General features: G+C 31.5%; 2 protein-coding genes across 3 annotated transcripts; both read right to left on the minus strand.

Moving 5' to 3' along the window:
• On the minus strand, positions 1–4,512 carry LOC124836366 (ubiquitin family protein). 2 transcript variants are annotated; one of them, XM_047311520.2, is made up of 8 exons: positions 4,494–4,512; positions 4,179–4,304; positions 3,568–3,700; positions 2,442–2,518; positions 2,271–2,349; positions 1,794–1,903; positions 1,259–1,323; positions 1–581 (listed from the first exon to the last, which is right to left on the minus strand). In XM_047311520.2, the coding sequence occupies exons 2-8, from the start codon at positions 4,278–4,280 to the stop codon at positions 488–490; spliced, it is 660 nt and encodes a 219-aa protein (XP_047167476.1). In that variant the 5' UTR covers positions 4,281–4,304; positions 4,494–4,512; the 3' UTR covers positions 1–487. The 2 variants fall into 2 exon arrangements, with proteins under 2 accessions (XP_047167476.1, XP_047167477.1); XM_047311521.2 differs by lacking the exon at positions 4,494–4,512 and having other exon boundaries at positions 1,798–1,903; positions 4,179–4,413.
• Positions 4,513–14,270: 9,758 nt separating this feature from the next.
• BSK2 (BR-signaling kinase 2) lies at positions 14,271–19,341 on the minus strand. The gene is made up of 10 exons (XM_047311508.2): positions 18,903–19,341; positions 18,440–18,666; positions 18,060–18,195; positions 16,970–17,103; positions 16,562–16,667; positions 16,211–16,296; positions 15,578–15,766; positions 15,258–15,416; positions 14,859–14,972; positions 14,271–14,762 (listed from the first exon to the last, which is right to left on the minus strand). Exons 1-10 carry the CDS (start codon positions 18,988–18,990, stop codon positions 14,511–14,513), a joined length of 1,491 nt encoding a protein of 496 aa, XP_047167464.1. The 5' UTR covers positions 18,991–19,341; the 3' UTR covers positions 14,271–14,510.
• Between the last annotated feature and the right edge of the window lie 2,095 nt (positions 19,342–21,436).

The raw sequence follows: 21,436 nt of genomic DNA on the forward strand, positions 1-21,436 counted from the left end.
TGTTGCTGACTTTTAACATAAAATAAACGTATGATTTTTTAAAAATCAGCAGTTCTTAACAAAACTTTTACTGAGTTAAAAATTACAGATTAACTAAAGTTGTAGATTAACAAAAAAGATCAAAGCTATAGTCTTAACAGTATTAAAATACCACTCTCAATTTTTGATTCCTGACAAGTCTCTGCATATATGGCCCAAAGGTGGCCGCTGCACCGAAAGTGTGAACTCTGAAATTCATAAACAGGAGCCTCGGTAGCAGAGACATAGACCCAATAATCCACAATGAAACGTTCATCTCAATCGTATCAGTACATCGTACATGATATATACACAGAAGGGCCGCAGGTCTAATGGAAAACTTTGTCATTTTCATTGGTACTGTACTTGTTAACTCTTTGGATAGTCAATTATCTCCTTGTGATTCTGCAGATATACATCATGTGACTTGACATCAATGTCGGGGAGATTGAAAAGAGTGCGGCAAGGCTCAAAATTGTCCTGCTCTTATATCTCTATCAAGCCGATCTGCGTTAAGCGTCCCTGGAAGCTCTCTGAAGTCTTCATTGAAGATAGAATATGCACTGCAATGTTTGTTGTAAAGCAGAAAATATTTCAAAACTATCACAAAATAGTTTGCAACAAGTATATTGGTATCAACAATCATTTATAACTTGTCAAGAATACAGATATGAGTGGGTCATAATTCTTCCTTTAAATATATTATAGATACACATGTACCATGAAAGTTTAAAGCATATAAATGTTGACAGAGATGAGACATAAAATACATCATTAGCTTTATTGTCTATGTAATCCTTTTTGTCTTTCCATTTGAGAAAACTAGTATTACTTCCATATTGTCGGAATGGATAAAACTAGAATACTAAACTTGTGACATCCTTCTCATGGATTGAGCAATCAGAAAAGGTTAACATATGAAGCAGGTAGAAATATTATACATCATGTTGGGAATTTTCCAAAGGGAAAAATAGAGGTAAAATCCAAAAAAGCAAGTGAAAATAATTTAAGCTCCTGATGTGCTACTATTTAGATATGTCGAATTTTTAATCCAGGATTTTACCAAATTTATTCACACTTCATTCTCAACCTTCTGTACTTCATTTTGTCTTGTTTTGATAATGATGAAGTTCACAGCAGCATACACGGGTCTTATTTGAATTATGAGATTTGACTTTCCCCTTGTTCAACGTTGTGAACAATATACTAGTAATGCACAGCAAATAATGTCTGGTCATACCTGATGTCACCAGCTTGGCGCTTTCCAAGGTTGAAGAGAATGAGACAAAAGCCAGTTGCAAGTATCTACACGAAAGTTGAAACACGCAATAAAGACACAAATTTTATCGTATACAATGACCAGCGAGTACCCTTGTAAGACATCTTATTTTAATCTCTACAATGTCAAATCGAATTGATGGGTTCAGGGCATAATGGTGCATGGAAATTCTCAGCACATCAGATGAAGATCTAACCATGAGATTATGACAAGAAAGGAGTAAAATGTGCCACAGAACTTTCACACAACATAAGCTCATAATTGTTTTTCTCCCAAACAACAAAAGACTCTTTTCTTTTCAAACTTCGTTTCAGGGGGAATTCAGATTCAAAAAAAATCACAAATAATTATATACAGAAATTTGTGCACCGAATTTATGGAGCAGCATCCCTAGTCCAAGCTATTCATAGGCAAGATATAGCGGAGTTGAACCCATAAAAAACAGATAGTAAGTGGACTAAAAGCCCAAATAATAGAAAGGAAGAAAGAGACATACATACAAAGGTCCGAGATCCCATCTGTGGGCGACAGGAGCAAGGATAAACCACAAAGTTATGAGAAGCCACGCCTTCAGACTCAGAGTGAAAATTACCATCAAAACAACATCTGTGAATGGAGAATGAGCATTTTTAGAAGATTGTTAATGTCAAAGGGAACTATTATCATCATCATTGCCCACGAGAGATTCAAACATCTATGTTGATGCCTGGAATAATGCATACACCTGCTGAATGACCCAGTTTAAATTGTCTGCAAGCAAGCAGATTATGGTGACACATACTGCAGATGCTTCAAGGGCCACATTGGTATAACTAGAAGATTTGGAAGTAGGAATATTTGAATGATTTATTCAAGAAATAAGTGAAATGATGATTTGAACATTATGGATTCAACAGTAAATGATTACATATTTGAAGGATGACAATAGTGATTTACTAAAGCCTAAACAAATACCATTTATTCAGCTTCATACCTGGAAGCTTCAAGTTATCGTGTAGAAAAGTGTAAAGCCACTTCTTCCACCGACTTGATGAGTGAGGAAGCCGAAACTTCTGCAGAAGAAGTAATCAAGATGACATTGAATCAAATGCATACCAAATTGACGTTATGGTCACTTTGTTAGGTAACAATGAATTGATTTTACCAGATCTTCATCATCATCATCATTGTCATATTCATCCTTCACGGGTGGCTTTGGTTTGACAGCAACAATCAAGCTATCTAGTATATCAAAAAACAATTAATCACATCTCTGTATGATGTAGGAATATTTAAGATCAAATGCATAAAAGAAAAAAACTTAAAATGTAAGAGCCCCAAAAAAGATAGAGAATCAATCAATATAATCAACAACTAATGAGGTATTTTTTATTTTATAATAGACCAAGGAATAAAGTTAGGGAGACAATGGTTTCAACTGATGCAGTCCCAGAAGCAAAAGTTATTTTCAAAAGGTAAAATTGTCAAGAGCTTATCTGGATAATTCTCTTCATAAACACTACCAGGAGAGAAAAATAAGAAGAAAAAATGAAATGAGTTTCTTTATAAGCTAAAGCTAGCTAATGCACAAGTTAAAAATAACAATTTGGAGAAGTTACATGAGAGAACTTGTACAAATAAACTCGTATATGAGCTAATTTTAGCTAAGGAAGAAGTTCATTTCATTTTTTCTTGTTTCTCTCGTAAAAGTACTTAAGGAGAAATTTGTCCGAAATCTATAACAAAGTTGAAAGGATGAATGATGCGACCATATCAAAGACTACGGAAGGTTGCAACTTTAAGTTGGAAATGTCAGAAAAAAATTATAAGCATACACCGCCATCTTGGATACACCTATTTTACACTTTTACATGTTGGTTAAACTAGTACAATGTATTGATTAAATTAGTATAACTATTGATTATTTGAACCAATATGGCGATTGTAACACATCCAAACATTACATAACCATTAAAAGGGCTTCTTAAACCTCCATAGTCATCACTAATCTTGTAATAACATGAAAAATCAATGATCACATGGTTATCATGTAGACACATGTCATCCTAATTTTTTTTCAAGATCACAACACTCTGGTTAAACCAGTGCAATATTTTAGTTAAATTAGTGTAATTGTGAATTAAAGTCTAAGTAAGTAGTGTCAAGTTACTGTAAGGAATTTGAGTGTTTTACATCTATGTGCACTCAATGTCATAGAACATTCTTCTTTTTCTTTAAAGAAGTCAATATAGTGCATTTATCAAATAACCAAACTAGGACTAGAACTATACCTCCATCATTGAGTTGTACAGATAATTCATCTCCATTTTTCATGTCACACAAAGCACATCCACGCAGAATAAGACTCAAGTTCTCAATTGGTAAATTAACATTCTCAGCAACTAACCTCCTCAAATCACGCACCTATATGTGATTTAAAAGAAACAAAAGAAATGAAAAAATATCACCTATAGTTAACAAGATGGATCGCCAAAGAAACTAATTAAAAGAAATGAAACCATAACCATTCTTCCCAAAGAAAGGCAGGGCCAGAATCAACATAGCTTGATCACCTCGATCCCCCCTTCCCAAACAACACCCTTTTTGGAAAAACAAAACATTAACAAACAAAAATAAAAATACTCGCAGTTTGAGTTACGAAGGCACACTTGGCATAGTCCATGATTCGATTGCAACTAACCCTAGCGAAGTATCATTGTCAACTGAAATCTCGTCATCAGGGAAAAGGGTATAAATTTTGATTCTTTTTTTGTTTTACCAACGCCCCAGAGAAGAGGGGAGAACAACAGTGGATTGAAACGGTGTGAATTGAGATGGTGGAATTGAAAATGAAAAACGCAGAAATTGAGAATTGAAGGGGGAAAGAAGTTAGAAGAGAAACCTTGATGGAAGAAGGAAGTAGGAGGCGAGAGGGGCGTGCAGGACCAATAGTTTTGAGGACGATCTCCACCTTCTTCTCCGAGTCTTGTTCCTCCATGCCCATCTCTGAATCAAACCACGTACCACTCTACCATCATCAATACCAATTAATTAAAATATGCTTTTGAATCAAATTCATTTTAATTCCATTAAAGCTAATTTAGACCCATTAATTAATTCATTCTAAAAGAGATTCATAAATAATTTGTTTATCATTCTTTTAGAGTAAACAGTCAAATTTATTGTCACTTTAGTTTTCAGATTATTGAAATTTTACCTGACCACATTAGTTCATAGATCCTTCTGAAACATCTTAAACCATATTCAGAATGACCATTCGAACCCATTTGAAAGACTTCTAAATTTTTTATTTATTTTAGATATTAAACTAGATTTAAACCCAGCCACGGTGATTTGTGTGTTTTTTTTTATGTTTATATATATATATATATATATATATATATATATATATATATATATATATATATATATATATATATTAAAAGAATGTTGAAATTGAAATTTTTTTTTGATATTTTTAAGTTTATAATTAAGTTTTTAATAAAATTTATTTGAAAAATTATTTATAAGTTTAAAAAAGTAATATATATGTAAAGATAATTTTGAATTATGAGAGTTTATCTAAAAGAAAAAGAATGAGTAAATATTATTTATAATGTATTAAGTATTATTTATATTTTTTCTTCAACAAATTATTCTTAAATTACAAGAAAGTGTCAGCAAAATATATGTATGAGTAAGAAAGTAAATTACAATATCAAATAAATAAAAAAACCAACATTTATCTAGTATTTTATTTCATAAAATAAAAAGTTATATTTTGAAATTACTATCAATTATATTCTTGTGAATGATGTTTAGTGATCTATTTAATTAAGTTTCTTCATAAAAACTTGCAGAAAAAATATAGAAAAATCTATCTAACTTTTATATGAATTAAAATTCGATCATGTAAAAGTTCTTTCCTAGAAACTCTTTAAGAATTATATTTTTATTTAGTATATAAATTAAATTTAACTTATTAGTAAGTCAAATTCTTTTTTTCTTAAAATTTTTATTAAGAAATTAATAAAAACAAATTTGAAAGAAAAATTCGTCCTAACAAAACTTATGTATGAAACATAAGAATTATTTTTGAACTAATAACAATGAGATAAGAAAATTAAAATGTGTTCATATTTGAGTTGACTAACATATGTTTTTTATTTAAGTGCTAAATGTTTATTAGCAATTAATTTTCCTTGTTTTACCCTAAAAAATGACGTTTTGATAAAATTTACTTAAAGCAACACAATTTTTAGATTCAATGAATTAATAAAAAAAAGTATCCGTAATTCTTGAAAAAATCATTTTAAAAATTTCAGTTTTACCTTTTACAAATTGTATTGAGCCGAAATGGTTTATAAGAATTCCCAACCCAGCTAGCGAATTGGCGCAATTGAAGGGCGTCCATTGTAATGAAAACTGCATCCCATCTTAATTTAGTAGCACTTTGACATTACCGGAATTGACAATTGAACTGTGAAAATAATAACATACTTTTGCCGTGATTATATAGTTCTAAATAATTCAGCTACCATCGTCTTTAGATTAATTGTATAAAAAATTCGCAAAACTATATTGATCTATATTCAACTTATAAAAAAAATATTTCATTTTCTTTGATTTTTCTTTCTTAATTAGAATTATAATAAAAAGAAATTGTCTATCCTAAGCCAATGCATATCATTTCATTACAATACAATGGAATAGTTTCTTTATCTTGATTATCGTCATGCTCCCAATAATCCAATCCTTTTCTATCTATTTTCACAAAGATTCAATTATTTGCATTATTTGTATGATTCACTTTTAAACTGAAACAAGAAAATAGAAGTACATGCTAAGACAAGACTGCATTGGAGTTACAGGAAGCAGTTCGTTTCCTATGAAAATCATGCTGTCATTCATCTATTTTTCTTACATAATCTACAGCAGAATCACCATTCATATGGGTGTGACACTGTAAACTTTTTTAAAGCTTCTTTGCTTGAAAAGGAGGATGACAAATTCCATAACTGCATAAAAGTGGTCAAAACAGTATTGTTAATATAAGAAAATGTTCTACACTTACAACCTCACATGAAGTAACATAGTATTGAGACAACACAATCGTCACAGTCAAAAAAACAACAAACGACCCAAGCATGTGGCCTGTGACAATATTTACATAGGGTTGCAGTACAGTTGAGACAATACATAATCGGTTCAGTCACAACATTAGCATACAGAAAATTCAACAAAACGATAATCCATGAGATACACAGGAACTAGTTTATCATAAAAACTGATCAGATTTTGAGATCAGGAGATTCAGCATAGGAAATCGAAATCAGCTCGGACCTAAATTTGTCATCTTTATCACGGCTTGGCATTGCAACCCCATCTGACTTCTTGCTCTCAGACACAGAGTTTGAATCCAGAGTCTTTTCAGGCAGAGAGTTAGAGATAGCAATAAGAGACTCACGTGCCACCTCTTTGGACCCCTTGGTCAGTGATCCGTTATCCATATAACTATACGACTTTTCTTTTTTTCCTACAATTCAAAACCAAAATTCTCAGAGTTCATCCAATCCGAGGGATAAGATATTTTAAACTTATGATGTGATATCAGATATTTTAAATTTATGTTATGAAAGCAGGTGATCCTTGACTGGGTTGGTCAGAAACATGCTGACTGGAATTTGGTCAAACTTGATCAACCCATTCAACCTGTTAGGTTTATTTGACCTCAAACTAACCGCCAGATTGGGCGTACTGTCCGGAATTCTCTACCATGTTTAAAATAAGACCTATTAGCTTGTGGTAAACTTCATCCACCCCATTATTGCTATCATGCATGAATATATGGCATAAATAGGTCTATAAGTGTCTTCGCACAGTAAGGTGGATTCAAAAGCATAGCAAACTAAAACACCAATGTTATAACTTATAAGGACGAGCCAATACGAGAACTCAAGCTGTCAAACAAGACCAGCACCACAAGCACGCCCAAAGGTTTGAGGTCAGTTTGTGATCTCGCGATAAAATTAACAAACACTTTCAAAATACCAAAATATGTTGAATTGCTTATAGTTACTTCCATACCTGTCTTTAAATCTTTCCAAAACTATCAAAATGCACAACATGTACAGGAAAAATTAGGAGAGAAACATCTTTTGCAAGTCCAGCATTCCAAAAGTAGCAGTAATGATTCCACTGGTATGACTAACTGGTTAACCTCTTCAATGGACATAATATCACCAAAACTGTTTTTCTAATCTAAATAATCTAGTGAATCTGAAATCTTGGCATTCGACCTGAAACAAAAATGCATATATGCCCTACTTAACATTCGATATCTAAGATCAAACATGGTTCAGTATAGAATATCCCCATTTTTCTATTACTCAAATTTTAGAAATTTCATAACACTATTTAAATCGAAAAAAATGTAAACTATTTTTCTTAAAATATAAAATTAAATTTAAATCAATCTAATTATATAGATTAAATTTAAAAAATTCAATAAACACCTTACATGACAGTAACAATAGGCATCTTCATCTTCGAAATCAATTCAATATTTCTTATCCAACTAGACAGCTCCTCTAACATTTTTCCTCCGCTATTCCCTTTCGTTAGGTCTTTTCACTTTTTGCCTAGTCTCATCCATGACAAGAAAATGAATCTACTTTTTACTCAAGCATATGTTTTTTTTTCTCTATTTAGAGGTATCATTTGTTGCCGGTAGTCTTGAATCGAATAGGCTCTAAAGTCCATGTATAAAATACCATCAAGTTTTACTACCCAAAAAGAGGGACAGAAAAAGGAGAATGAAAGAAAATTATCTGCCAACTACAACCATATCCAACAGTTCTCAACTTCTTCGAATTCGCAGGAGCAAGAACTGATTCCAACATGTATTGTAATACTTTAATATTTAGAATTATTGCAAGATTCTTACAGTACCCTTACCAATGATAATTAATGAATGATAGTCAATATTTAGTTATGTTCCCGTTCAACTAAAATAACATTGTAAAAATACAAATACAAGTTTGTATTTTAATCGACACATGGAAAAATATTATCCGCAGCTCATTATGAAGGGTACACCAAATACAAAAGGAGAAAGAAACCTCATAAATTATCCAGTTTAGCTTTCAGAGGCACGAGTTTTCATATTTACAATGAAACCGTTGATATAAGCTATCTTAACCCAAAAAGGCTTCGGCTGTGAATTTCTTCCACTAAGCATTATATAGAGGTTATTTTCTTCATAGAGCTCTAGACGATATGAATATTAAAGGTCTTGCAAAGCAGTTGATTCAGTCGCAACAGGAAGTGAAACAATGATTCAGTCACATACACTATGCAGAAACCAAAGAAAAACATGAACAATAAATGTTCTTTTTTTACTTTACATATACCTAGCACCACGTATCCAACAATAAACAATTCTAAATAGAAAGGACGGGAGAAGTAGCCACAACATGAAATTGAAGTTTGATTATCAAAAGTTAGACCGAATTACTAATTTATCTCAGAAACACTAAAATTCAAATTACGACTAACATATATGCCGAAGTAATCTAACTCATAAGTTACTCTGAGATTGTCACGAGCAATTTTTAGTTCATAAACTGAATCATCTCGAAATTATCCAATAAGCTAGTTCGATATTGCCAAGAAAAATCGCACAAACAATTTTTTCTTCTAATTTGAATCATCACCCTGAAACCGAGTCAACCTGACCGATTGCAGCGGATTTCTGCAGCAGGTCATGAAGACTCAAAATCAAGGAAAGAAATCGACAAAAATGTTAATTTGGCATTCATGCAGATATTATTTCCAATTCTTTCATCAGGAATGAACATATGAGTTGCGTTGGTGTGTTTTAGAATCCCCAATCGGAGAGAAAACACGATGAGGAAAACAGGGAGAAAAGAATCAGAAAAAATGAGGTGAATCTATGTATGAGTAACAAGAGAAGAGTCGATCGATGAGAAGGATTTAGATTGCGAAGAGTTAGAAAGAAGAATTTTGGGGGTGGCATCCGTACCTTGGAAGTTAACGAGAAATAGGAAGAGTGAGTAGATGTAGGACCCTTTCTTTTCCAACAAGACGAAACTATAAATTTTGTAAAAATGAATCTCACGGGAGCGATTAAGATTCGGGATTTGCAATTTAAGGGACAATCACGCGCTTTTCGGCTTTCGTCAGAATCCTGCATGTTTTGATTTTCCCCAAAATTATCTTTTGTAAAAATAACCAACTAACAAATTCCCTTATCTTAAACAAAACTTCTTTTTATATTTATCCAAATAATTCTAAAGTAACATTTTTTCCATTTTCCAAATTTACAATTACTTTTTTAATAATGTAATTTAAAGAAGTGTTTTTATTTGGGTTGGATTTAAGCCATCTAAAATCCACGCCGGATAAGGATACCGATAGACTTATATAGTTATGTCCTCAGTAGCATAATCATTGATGTTTGAGATTCTAACAATAATAAATATACCACTTTTTAAATTAATTTTCTTTAGATACTTTTAATTTTGTAATAAATATTGAAAGTAAAGAAATTAATTTATTTGAGAATATATTGGAAAGAAAAACTTAATTGAAATTTTAGATCATTGCAAAATTTGGAATATTTTTCTGAAGAATTTCTTTAATAAAACTATGAAAATAATTTTAGTTTTGACATTATTTGATAAGATAAATTATTGAAATAATTTCTAAACTATAAAAGGTAAGACTTCATTTAATAATTATTAAACAAAATATTAAAATTATCATAATTCAAAACAATTAGATAGAAATATACAAAATATTAATATAGTTGTTTAAAATAATAACTATATTAATATAATATATAAACTAAAGTAAGTCTTTAAAAAAATAATTATACAAGAAGAAGAATAACGAAATCTTCTGTTTTCACTAATGACATTTGTATCTGACTTATTATCTACTCACATCAAATAGATGATCATTGTACGAAAAAAAAATAACACAGAAGAAAAAAGGAAGAATAAATTAGTGTTCAAAACGAAAAAAAAAAATGTCATTTCAATAATTTAGATCATAGAATATATTAAATCATGTATCAAATTTCATATCTCATATAACATACATATAAATAACTCTAGATTCAATTATCTGGATATATGCCTTGACATAAAACTTCACTGAAGGTGTGTATTTGTAGTAGTATTTATACTTTGTAGAGTCACAAACACGGGATTGTCACTCCTATTACTCACACGAGGTTAATCTTTCATGCCTAAGACTAAAAGTCTAAGGTAAAGACCTCTTGTCATTCTCTCTCCCACACTATTCATCTTTACATGAGTTAAATGATTGGTAGAATATCAATATATCTCTTTTCTGAACTCTAGTCTACACTAACAATTTTTTCAAAACATAAAATCTCTCCTTGAGACTCTTCTCACATCTCATATCATTCATACTCACAGTCATATTTATAATCCATGAAGCATCCATGATTCCAATAAACATGAAATGAATCCATATAAACCACTTAAAAAAAAGCAAGAATAACAAAATATCACAAAAACCATGTACTGGCTTTGCAACATGGAAAGTTCAGTGTCAAAGCTCTCGCATTTTTTCTCGCTCAATGCAACAAATCTCTTGCTCAATGAATTAATTTAAATTAAGTTCCAAACCTAGAGTGGTAATTGGCAATTAGCGGTGCTTGTCAGCGCTCAACGTTACATCATTCGCATTTTGGTCCGCTCAGCAGTGAAGCTAGGAGCATTATATTAGAAATTATGCACCTTTTAAAATTATGATTTGATTATACTTAAGACCTATTCAAATGACAAAAAACAGTATTCCTAACTCAGTGATTGGTTCAAAACATGTTTAAAATATCAGATTAAATACCAATTTGCTCAAATAGCTAGAGACTCAATATATCAACTTACTCTAACTTCAACCAATTCAAACAACACAATAGCATAATAAATAACTAAACTTCGACAACACTTTAAACTAACCAAATAATCAATTTCATAATGTCAGATAACTAAAATGAGACTCATTAAAAAATAATTCAACACTCAATTTAGCAATTAAACACACTTTGACCATTTAACACAACATCAAATCATATTTTCATTCAACACGACAAAAAATCAATTTCTAATTCATCACATCAAAGATCAAATTTTACAAACTAATTTTAATTCACAATATCCAACTCACACACACACTAAGACATTCTAGCTTCCCTTAGAAATTATCAACAAACTCAAAAGACCTTCAAATAGCTCCACCAACACAAAATACTCTAACAACTCTTACAACCACAAAAACATTATCAAGGCAACCGTTAAAACTATTGATTAAGAAAGAGTCTTATGAAAAACTCAAACTTCACATATAAGCAATAATCACTCACATACATGTAAGAGCACAAAGACCAAAGAAAATAATAGAAATCAACTTACTCTATTAACAAACTGATTGGTTAAAGTTGAAGATCTCGCCCTAAGGAGTCCTCAAGGGTTATCTGATGTTCAAATAAATGAAAAGAGATTCAGAAATATTAGAAAGAGGATAAAAAGCTTTAAGAACAAAATTCTAAAAAAATGTATAGTTTTAGATAATAAAATTCATTTATATAAACTTTTATTTATAATTAGTATTTTTACATTAAAATAATTGAGTTTTATTATTTAAAACACGTTCTATAGGTATGTTTTGTATAATCTTACATAAAAACTAAATAAAGTAATTGTGGATATTTGAAGAATAGAAATAACTTCAAATTTAAGAGATTAAAAAATTTGAACTATAAAATATTAGTTTTAATTTTCTTCACATTGTTCTTATTGTGTTATTACCACCCACTTTCATTCTCATCAACGAGTGAAAAGCTAGTGATAATTCTTTTGTTTACCAATTTTTATTATAATCAAATAAATAATTAAAATAAAAATATTAAAAAAGTAAAATTAATTAATTTAAATTTTGGCGTTTTAGGGGACAACTTATTTCAATTTTTTTATAAAATATACTTTTTATATTAGATTTTTCTACAAAATTTCAAATACTGATTATTGTAAAATAACTAATAATTATTTTGTAAACGGATGACTAGCTTATAATTCAAAGCAACGGATAATAATTATATATTTTTTATATTTAATTTATATGTTAAATTTAACACATAGACACTTCAATAATTTTTTGAAGATAAAAATTTATAAAGATAAACTAGTCCATCCTGATGATAAAATCATTAAAACTTTGCACTCATTTATTTATATTTATAATTTTTTTAATAAAAAAATATTAGTTTATTTGAAATAAAAATTAAAACTTTTTTCAGTAAAGCTTTTTTTTCGTACAAAGACTTTCTTTTAACCTTTTAGTCTCTCTTAAAAGGAAAAGTCATATACTTCTTCTTTTCCTTATTCAATTTTATTGTTTCTATGTTCTACACGCATCTATCTGTTTTTAATGAAATACTCAATTTGACCCAACTCTTTATAACAATATAATTTCCACAATCAAAATCGATAATATTTTATTATTAAAATTTTGTAATCTAACTCAAGTGATATGAAAACTTGTTTTTGCCTATAAGCACCTCTTCATTATAAAGAACAGAAGTTCTAGGAATTAACAGAAAGAGAAAGACGAAAAAAGAAATTGGTAGATATTTTATTTCCATAAATATATAGCTATAATATTTGTTTTAATGACGGACGGAATTGATTAATAATTTGTCTCGATAAAATGAAAAAGTCTCGTTAGACTTTTATAAAACTTATAAATCAAATGCCATAGCGATAAGTGTGAACATCTTCACATACAAAAATCCAATGTGTCATAATAATCCTCACAACAAATCTGGTTTTATCGTTGACGCCACCAACCAAAGGTTTTATCTACTCTTGCGAATTGTCGTCAGCTATGATCGCTATTTTGAAACTGTTTGTCTCTATACTATGTTTCTTGACAAACAAATCCTATGAGTATGTTTGATAAGATCAATAAGATAATTGCCAACTTATTTAACTATCTTATAAGTTTGACTCATCTTGTGAGATTTTATTTTTCTTCAATTACCACGACAGTGTAAAGAAACATTCCAAAATAGGTCTAGAACTGTTTATTCTGAAATTTATTCCAGATTCTTCATCCCTGAATAATCTTTTTTTTTTTTTCAAATACTCTGAAAGATTTTCAAGTGACATTGTAGCGTAAATTTCATTATTCTATTAGGAGTGCATTAAGTAATTATTAGGGCGAGTTTCTTTCTTCGCCACCTTTCGTTTTCCCTTTAAAAACCATTTTCTAAACCGATTCTTCTTCTAACAGTTTCTTTCTTCCTCGTTCTTTGTCCGTAATCTTCCTCGAAAAGATAAGTTTGTTCTCTGGTTCTGTTTTACTATTTTCATTATTTTCTTTTCCATCAATACACAATGAAACCTAGTTTTCAAGAGACACTTGTTTATGTTGTGTTTAAACCTTTCTTTATATTAACTTTAAACTTTTATTAACTGTGCAGGTACAGTGCACACACATACAAACAACATTCTCGAGGATGTGGAAAACACTAAATTGAGATTGGTTAAAGGTGATCAGTGATGGGTGCAAGATTACCCCTGTTTAATGACGAGTAAGTGATGACATAAATGGAAGAAATTGGAAACAGAGCCTCGAAGAAAAAGGCAATGGAAGGTTGAAGGTTCAGAAGAGGAGAGGATTTGACGCGAAAGAAAGAGAGGGACAGCATTTAGACTTACGGACCCACCACCAAGGATTGGAGTAAAGTTCACACAAACCAGAAAAAGAATTGACAAAATCTTCAATTTTAAATCTTGTCTGAAATCTCTTCTTTCTACTTAAAAAATAACCTACTAAGCTTTCATGAGTTTGGAAATTATTTATAGTTAATGTATAAAAAGTCAATTTTATACGTGATGTTAAGAAAAATCACTTAAAAACTGAATTCCTCCCTCAAAACTCCCCATCCAAACACATTGTTATTTTCATATGGAGAAAATTAATGCTACAGAGTTCACATGTATGGGAAAATCTATACTGTAATATTCCTTGAGAACATCTTAAAGCAGAGTTCTTTTGCTTGCCCCTTAAACTAGCACCCTACATATTCCTACTCTAGCAAGTACAAATTATGGCAAAATAGCATATTCTTTTATGCCACTCTGCTAGTTTAGAGAGCAAAGAACTGCAAATAAGAAAATTAACCACGCCAGCTGTTAGACCTCTTTGCTTCAAAAGCAGCCCCATCATTGAGCATGTCATGTGCATCAGTTTCCATTCCCAGCTTCGAGAGAGCCAGAGCCTGCAGATAGAATGCAGTTGGCCAATCAGGTATGCATACCTGTGCCTGCATGGCATCCCTTAATGCAAGTTCTGCTTGATCATTCATCAAGTAGGAGAAGGCTCTTCTTGCAAACACAGTAGCAGAGGGAACAGACATCATAACCACCAACTGTTTAAATGCAAATAAATAAAGGACAATCAGAATAGGAGTGTATAGAGAGACACAGCCAGAAACCTGTAAAAAAATGTGAAACACTGAACCTACCTTTGAATAGTACTCAATAGCATTTTTGAAATCCTTGTCCCTGAATGCAATATCCCCAAACTTTTTAGTGTTCAATATATCTTGCACTTGCTGTGTCCATTCTTGGAATGAAAGCTGCAATCACATCTTTAATTAATATACAAAAGCAAGAACCAAAAACATTAGTCAGAAATCCAGAGATTAACAAGTTAGATTTACAATTTTAGTCTCTCCAAGTAAAACAAACAGCTTTGTGCTGCAGAGACAGCACCTTATCCATCAATGCAATGCAACTAGAGTGCATTAACTGTTTATTTTATGAATCAGATAACAGGAATATTAGCCATGCTAACAGGTATAATACATCAGCTACATATCCACACATCCCACTCAGTAGTAACTATATGATTTTTGACATACCTCATTTTCTGCTCCTTCTTCATCTTTATAACCTGTTTTTAACAATATATCATGCACAGCAGTGAGATCCATTCTTGCACAAGCCTTTCCAAGGGGAGAAAGCATCGTTGGTAGCACTGCTGTGTTTTTAGTTAGGCCCATCAACACATGAGATGCTACCTGTAAAAAGGAGGAGGGTGATTCAACATGAAGAACAAATACTTTACATGGAAGAGAAGAGAAACCTAGAAAATGAAGTTGAACACAATTGAAATGGAGATAAAAGGACAAGAAATGAAAGCGGAAGCTCAACATTGAAAGCTAAAACGAAAACTGAAAACCTCTTTTTGCTTCTGAAGAGGTGTAACGGAAGTAAGAAGAAACTTAATTTCAGGTCGTTCTCTGGCCTCAAACTGAAGACATTTTGAAGCAAGCTCAACCAACTTTGTAGCATCATCATTCGCATATTGCCCTTCGAGGGAAGAGTCCATCAACAACAAAACATTCTTCCCTCTAATCAGGTCCAAAGCCTATAGAACGAAATCATTCCTATTAAAAAATTCCATACCCTTGCGTTGAATACACCATACTATTCAACTTCATATGATTTAACTAAGCAGCAAGAATAGACATATATGTATCAAGTCAAAACATAAAAGGAATTCAAATACTAATTATGCAAATCACTCATTTCCAATTCTATGCGAGCATAAACTCAGCAACCAGAAAGTAATCATAAAATCCAGTCCCATGTAGAGGGACAATAACTCTTTACCAACGTATGCACCAAAAATATTTCATCAATCCAGTATGTCATAACCAGACAATACTCACGTGAATTGGATAGATCGTATAATTCACATATCAAACATCAATGGAGTCCAGATGTAGGATAATATAGAATGCTTAGCATATCTAACAAAGCAGAATAAAAAAAATTCTTAAAGGAATGCAGAGAGTTCAAATTAACATACATGGCTAGGGGGAATATGCTTGCCACTTAAAAGATCCAGAAGAACAGTTCCATAACTGTAGATCACACTCTCCGGGATTATCCTGCCTGCAGGTGTCATCGGATTACCATATTGTCATTAATTATACTTAGCAGCAAGACTTCTGATAAGACAGTTCTGAAAGAATCAATGAATCCAGCAAACATTTTTATTCCTTTTAGACTCTAAAGAACACGTTGACAAAACAAAAATTCTGCTCTATAATTCATCGTGTATGTATATAATAATCCCATTCCATCAAATGCGTATAAGCAAAAGTAAAACGTTCAACCACCATCAATTATCCGCAAAAATACATGCCAGCAAATATACCTGTTCTCAAAAATTCAGGTGGAGTGTAAGCTAAATTGGTACTGTAGCTTTTCCCGTCTCGACTATTTTTCATAAGCCCAAAACTAGACAAGCGGGGATCACCATCCTGACATAAGTGAATAAATTAGCAACAAATTTCAATAGCTAATTTAGACATATACTAACGAACGAATGAAGTTCATGGCATTTAACATTCTTTGTGTGCAAGCATATGAATATAATGGCAACTAGGCACCACCTATGATGTGGAGAAGACAACAAAGAAGTATCAAAGTCACACAACAAGCATATGGGATAGATATACCAAAGCAGAAAACTGCATCAAACAGAAAATGTTTCACAATGCTTATAATATGGTGACAACGTTTACAAAACAATGAGTTCATTACGTTAGGTTCATAATCACACCTCATCAAAAAGAATCCTATATGCATTCAGATCATGATATATTTTCCGGTTTTCCATACTGCAATGATCTAGTGCCTGCGCAACATGGTACGCAACTCTTACACGCATTTCCCATGGTAATGGTTGCTTGTCCCCTGACAGAAACAAAGAATTCATCAACAAAAAATTAAGAAACTAAAAATCAAACTACCGTTGTCAAGTGAAACAGATATTATGATAGAACAGGACTAATAAAAAAGGCAATAAAAATATGTCACGCTTTCTACAAAGATAAAGGAATTAACATTGGATTGTCCAGAAAGCTTGAAAAGTTTCGCTATACATTTTTTGTTAAGATTATGTTACGATTTGCAATGTATGCAGTTATTTAGTGCCAATAGTGGAGAAGAATGACAGAACTAAAAGGAATTACATTATATTCTACTTCTACTTTGGGGTGAAGTTCTTTGCTTCTTAATGGTGTTCAGCTAATGTAGCAATATCCCTTTCAGAGGGGTTTCTTAGTTGGATATGCAGAGATGTTGGTTAAATTTGCTTGACTAATCAAATAAAAATTAATTCCACGGGCCAAAATCTCTTCGGTATGTAATTACTAGATCAGATAAGATTAAAGCTACCCAAGTTCAGGTACAAAAAAAGGACTTCGTCAGTTGAGTTATGTTAGGTTTGGGTGAATATGAAAGGTGGAAACTGACAATATCAAGATTTTATTGTGTTAAAATGCAGTACCTTTATGCAATCTTATCTTTCAAGTGTCCATTTCACTCCAACAAAACAACATGGCCTTAAAAGCATGAGAATTGTATAACTTATATTGGCCAACAGCTAAATAAATGTATCATTTCTGTCTCTGTAAAAGCATATTAGCTCTTAGAATATGCGATTTACGGATCCAGCAAACTACACAAATGGGGTAAAAATTTAAGACAGGCAGCCCTGTCTTTCAAGAAATGAAAGCAAGGACTCGCTACCAGATCTAAAGACAGTCAGTCAACAAGGAGAATGACAAGAGAGGGAAAAAGTACTATAATTAATAAAGAGCTTTAAATGACTGCTAACGAAGTTAAATGTAAAGATAAAAGAGAAGTACAATGAAAGAGATGTTTGGACAAAGTGTCATTTGGCATGTACTCAGCTACCAAGAGCCTTTCATCTCCTTCAGCACAACAGCCAATTAGATTCACCAGTCTCTTGTGCCTCACTTTCCCAACTCCAGCTGCCTCTGCCTGACCAATCAAAACCATTAACAACAATAGCTTGCATTGGCAGATTAAATATCACGGGGTAAAAAAATGCATGAGGGAAAATGTTTAAAATTTAGAGAATCTAAAATTTTATCTCCCAGTCAGAAATGCACAAGAGAATCCACAAAAATTAGCAGTGCGTTTCAAAAAAACAACTAAATATTGTCCTTTCTTCCTCAATCGGCAACCATACCGAGGGCTATTAAAAGTTGTCCATTTCACTCACCATAAACTGTTGAGCATCAGGCCAAGACAGTTTTGAGAACCGCTTCACAGCAACTAAACGATTGTTCTCTAGCTTCCCTCTGTAGACCACATTGGGGGCTTTCTCCCCACTCTCAGAAACAATGTAATCTGTGTTGAACTCATTTGTGGCCCTTCGAAGTTCACTCAGACCGTACTCTTTGAATGCTGGAACCTGAACCTCTTGATCAACATCATCCCCACCATTCCCTTCAAAATCAAAACAAAACAAAACCAAACTAAAAACCCAAACTTTCTCAAACAAACACCAAAAAAAACGACAAGAACCATCTCCATTGAGCTTCGAAACCCATCAAAGCAAGATTTTGACAAACCCCACATCAATAAAAAAAGTAAACAAACATTTCCACACCGTAAAAACCAAAAGGGTGTAAAAGTCCCAAGAGCAAAACGCAGAGACAAGGTGAAAAGAACTAAGGGGAGACCTGGATCGGGTTTTTTTGAGTCTGGCAAGGCAGTGGGAGGGTCTTCAGGAGAGTGAAGATGAGCGGTTTTGGAGTGTAGGCAACCCATGGCTATGATTGGGAAATGATTAACTAATATCGCAATGGAATAATAAGTGGGGTGTCAACATAGAAAAAAGGTTGTAAAAAAATTACAACAACGCTAGATTGGCATAGGGGAGCAGAAGCAGAAAGAGTGATGGTTCTATGGTGTGGGTTTGATATGATAAGCGTAAATGCAGCAAGTGACTGAGTCGCTGCTACTCTTTCTTGTTGCAGCGGCGGAAACACAGCCAAGAGAGAGAAAGAGAAAAAGAGAGAGATGAAAAGGCCAAAACCCAAAAGGTAAGTAAGTAAAATGAATCAGTATGAAAAAGAGGAGAGAGGAAGAAGGATGAAAAAGGAACAGAGAAGGTCACATGACAGTGTCTATGATGCAGCACGTGCTGCCCCAGGTGGGACTGGGAAGTAATAAGAAGTAAGAAGTGAGAACCATTTTCCAATGGCACTTCATAAATTAATATTATTTTCTTTTTTACTCTTGCGTTGGAAAATTACAATTTACAACGTGGACATGTTATTGTGTGGAAGTGGAACCAGTTTGTTTGTTGTTGATTGTTCTCCTCCATGTTTTAAGGGTAGTGTTGTGATCAAAAGTGAATCACCTTTGTTTTCTCTCATGTGTTTTCAACTTCAGCCAACAATAATGATCACAAGCAGATTCAACTTTCGAAGTTCTTACTTTCCCTTTGCATCATCCTCTGCAAACTTTTCAGAAGCTTCCGTAGTTTCAATTTCAATCCACCAACATTGCCCAAATACCTTCACCGTTTCGAAGAGAACTTACTGTTTTCTTACAGAGTAGAGAACAAAACACCAATTCCATACATTCTACAACCAGCTCAATTTCACCACCATTCATTTTTATTCCACTTATAACATTTTTTTTAATTTTTTTAATACAAGATTAAATGACATCGACTATAATCTTTACCATTTGGCTAAAGAGTTAAAAATTAAAATATTTAATGCTAATTAATATGTTTACATTATTTTTAATCAATATTTTTGCAGGCTATGAATTTATCCAGGGGTGGCTTTATTAACATTTACCTTCAAATAAATGCACTCGGCATAGCATGATTGACTCACGGGTCATTTTTTTCTTTTTTTTTTATATGTAACAAAATCACGCTATTATTTAGTATTTTAATTTTTAAAATTTATTCCATATATTGCTAAAAGCGTAAAAATAAATTATATTACCACTGTTTGTAAAAGGAATATTTATTAAATTAAAAATAGACAAAAAACAAGTACAGATAAGATGAATTTAACTAAATAACAAAACGAAAGTACAAATACAATTAAAACTAAAACAGTACAATTAATAACCAAAATTTCCAAACAAAATTGATTGTAGGATCTACAAAACTAAATTTAGGTGACAAGTTTGATCATAATTAATTCCAATACTCACATAATTATAAATAGTCAACTTAATGACGTAGTATTATTTAGCAAGGTTAATAACAACTTACTTTCAAAATAAAAGCTCTCGTTCTGTTAACTAATAATGAGATCATGCAATCGAAAAAGTATAAATGCTTTAATAATAGTGGCATGATATGAGATAAAATAATACATGGGTTGTCGAAAAGCAATCATGTAAGACATGAAAAATTACTCTTTTATAATATTTTTTAAATCTTAGATATTATGTAAATTATTATCATCTCCCAAAAAAGCAATTGAAGATACAGTGTGACTCTAAAATAACCCATTTTTAGTAGGCAAAAAAGTTTTATTTGTATCGTACAGAATTATTTTTAGAAATAATACAGAAAAGGTGTTCCCTTATTTTTCATTTCTCCTTTAGCCTTTTTATCCACTGATTACAAAAACATGTTTTTATAATATCCTGAATGAAGAGTGTGAATAACATTTCTTAATCTCCATATTTAAAAAAAAAATGCAATATTTAAACTAAAAAATATTTCTGTAATTATCAACATAAATTGTATAAATTGAAACTAATTAAGCATATTTTAAATTTCATAAATAATAATATATGTACTCTTTTTAAAATATATTAAAATATAAATCAATGCATCATTTTATTATTATTGTTCAATTTTTACAATATTTGATAAAGACAGTTGGGAGAATATAATTTCATCAGACAAACAAAAAATTACTTTTTACATATAAAATTGACAATTTAGCATTCAGTACAAATTATGTATGCGAAAAATAGACCAAATGTATAAGAATGTTAAATTGAATTGTATATTTATTTATTTTTATTTTTTTTGTTAAAGTCGTAAGTAATTTTACTTGGAAGATAATCTGTTAAAATCTTTTATAGAACTTACTTCTTCTTCTAAACTTAGTTACGATTAAATAATATGTAATATAAAAAAAATAGAGAAAAAATGTTTACTCAAAATGTTTTTATACTACTTCATATATCTAAACTATATATTATATTCAATTCTCAATTAACTAATTGATTT

The sequence above is a fragment of the Vigna umbellata genome, chromosome 1 (assembly GCF_029865625.1).
Source record: "Vigna umbellata cultivar VRB3 chromosome 1, Vumbellata_1.0, whole genome shotgun sequence".
In the NCBI taxonomy this organism is placed as follows: Eukaryota; Viridiplantae; Streptophyta; class Magnoliopsida; order Fabales; family Fabaceae; genus Vigna; species Vigna umbellata.

Coding starts and splice junctions, on each gene's coding strand:
- LOC124836366 (XM_047311520.2), bottom strand. CDS start 4,280: ATGGGCATGGAGGAACAAGACTCGGAGAAGAAGGTGGAGATCGTCCTC. Junction 2,519..3,567: donor TGTACAACTCAATGATGGAG/GTATAGTTCTAG, acceptor TTGATATACTAG/ATAGCTTGATTGTTGCTGTC. Junction 1,904..2,270: donor CGATAACTTGAAGCTTCCAG/GTATGAAGCTGA, acceptor CTCCATTCACAG/ATGTTGTTTTGATGGTAATT.
- BSK2 (XM_047311508.2), bottom strand. CDS start 18,990: ATGGGTTGCCTACACTCCAAAACCGCTCATCTTCACTCTCCTGAAGAC. Junction 15,767..16,210: donor AGCATATTCCCCCTAGCCAT/GTATGTTAATTT, acceptor TTCGTTCTATAG/GCTTTGGACCTGATTAGAGG. Junction 14,973..15,257: donor AAGAAGGAGCAGAAAATGAG/GTATGTCAAAAA, acceptor ATGTGATTGCAG/CTTTCATTCCAAGAATGGAC.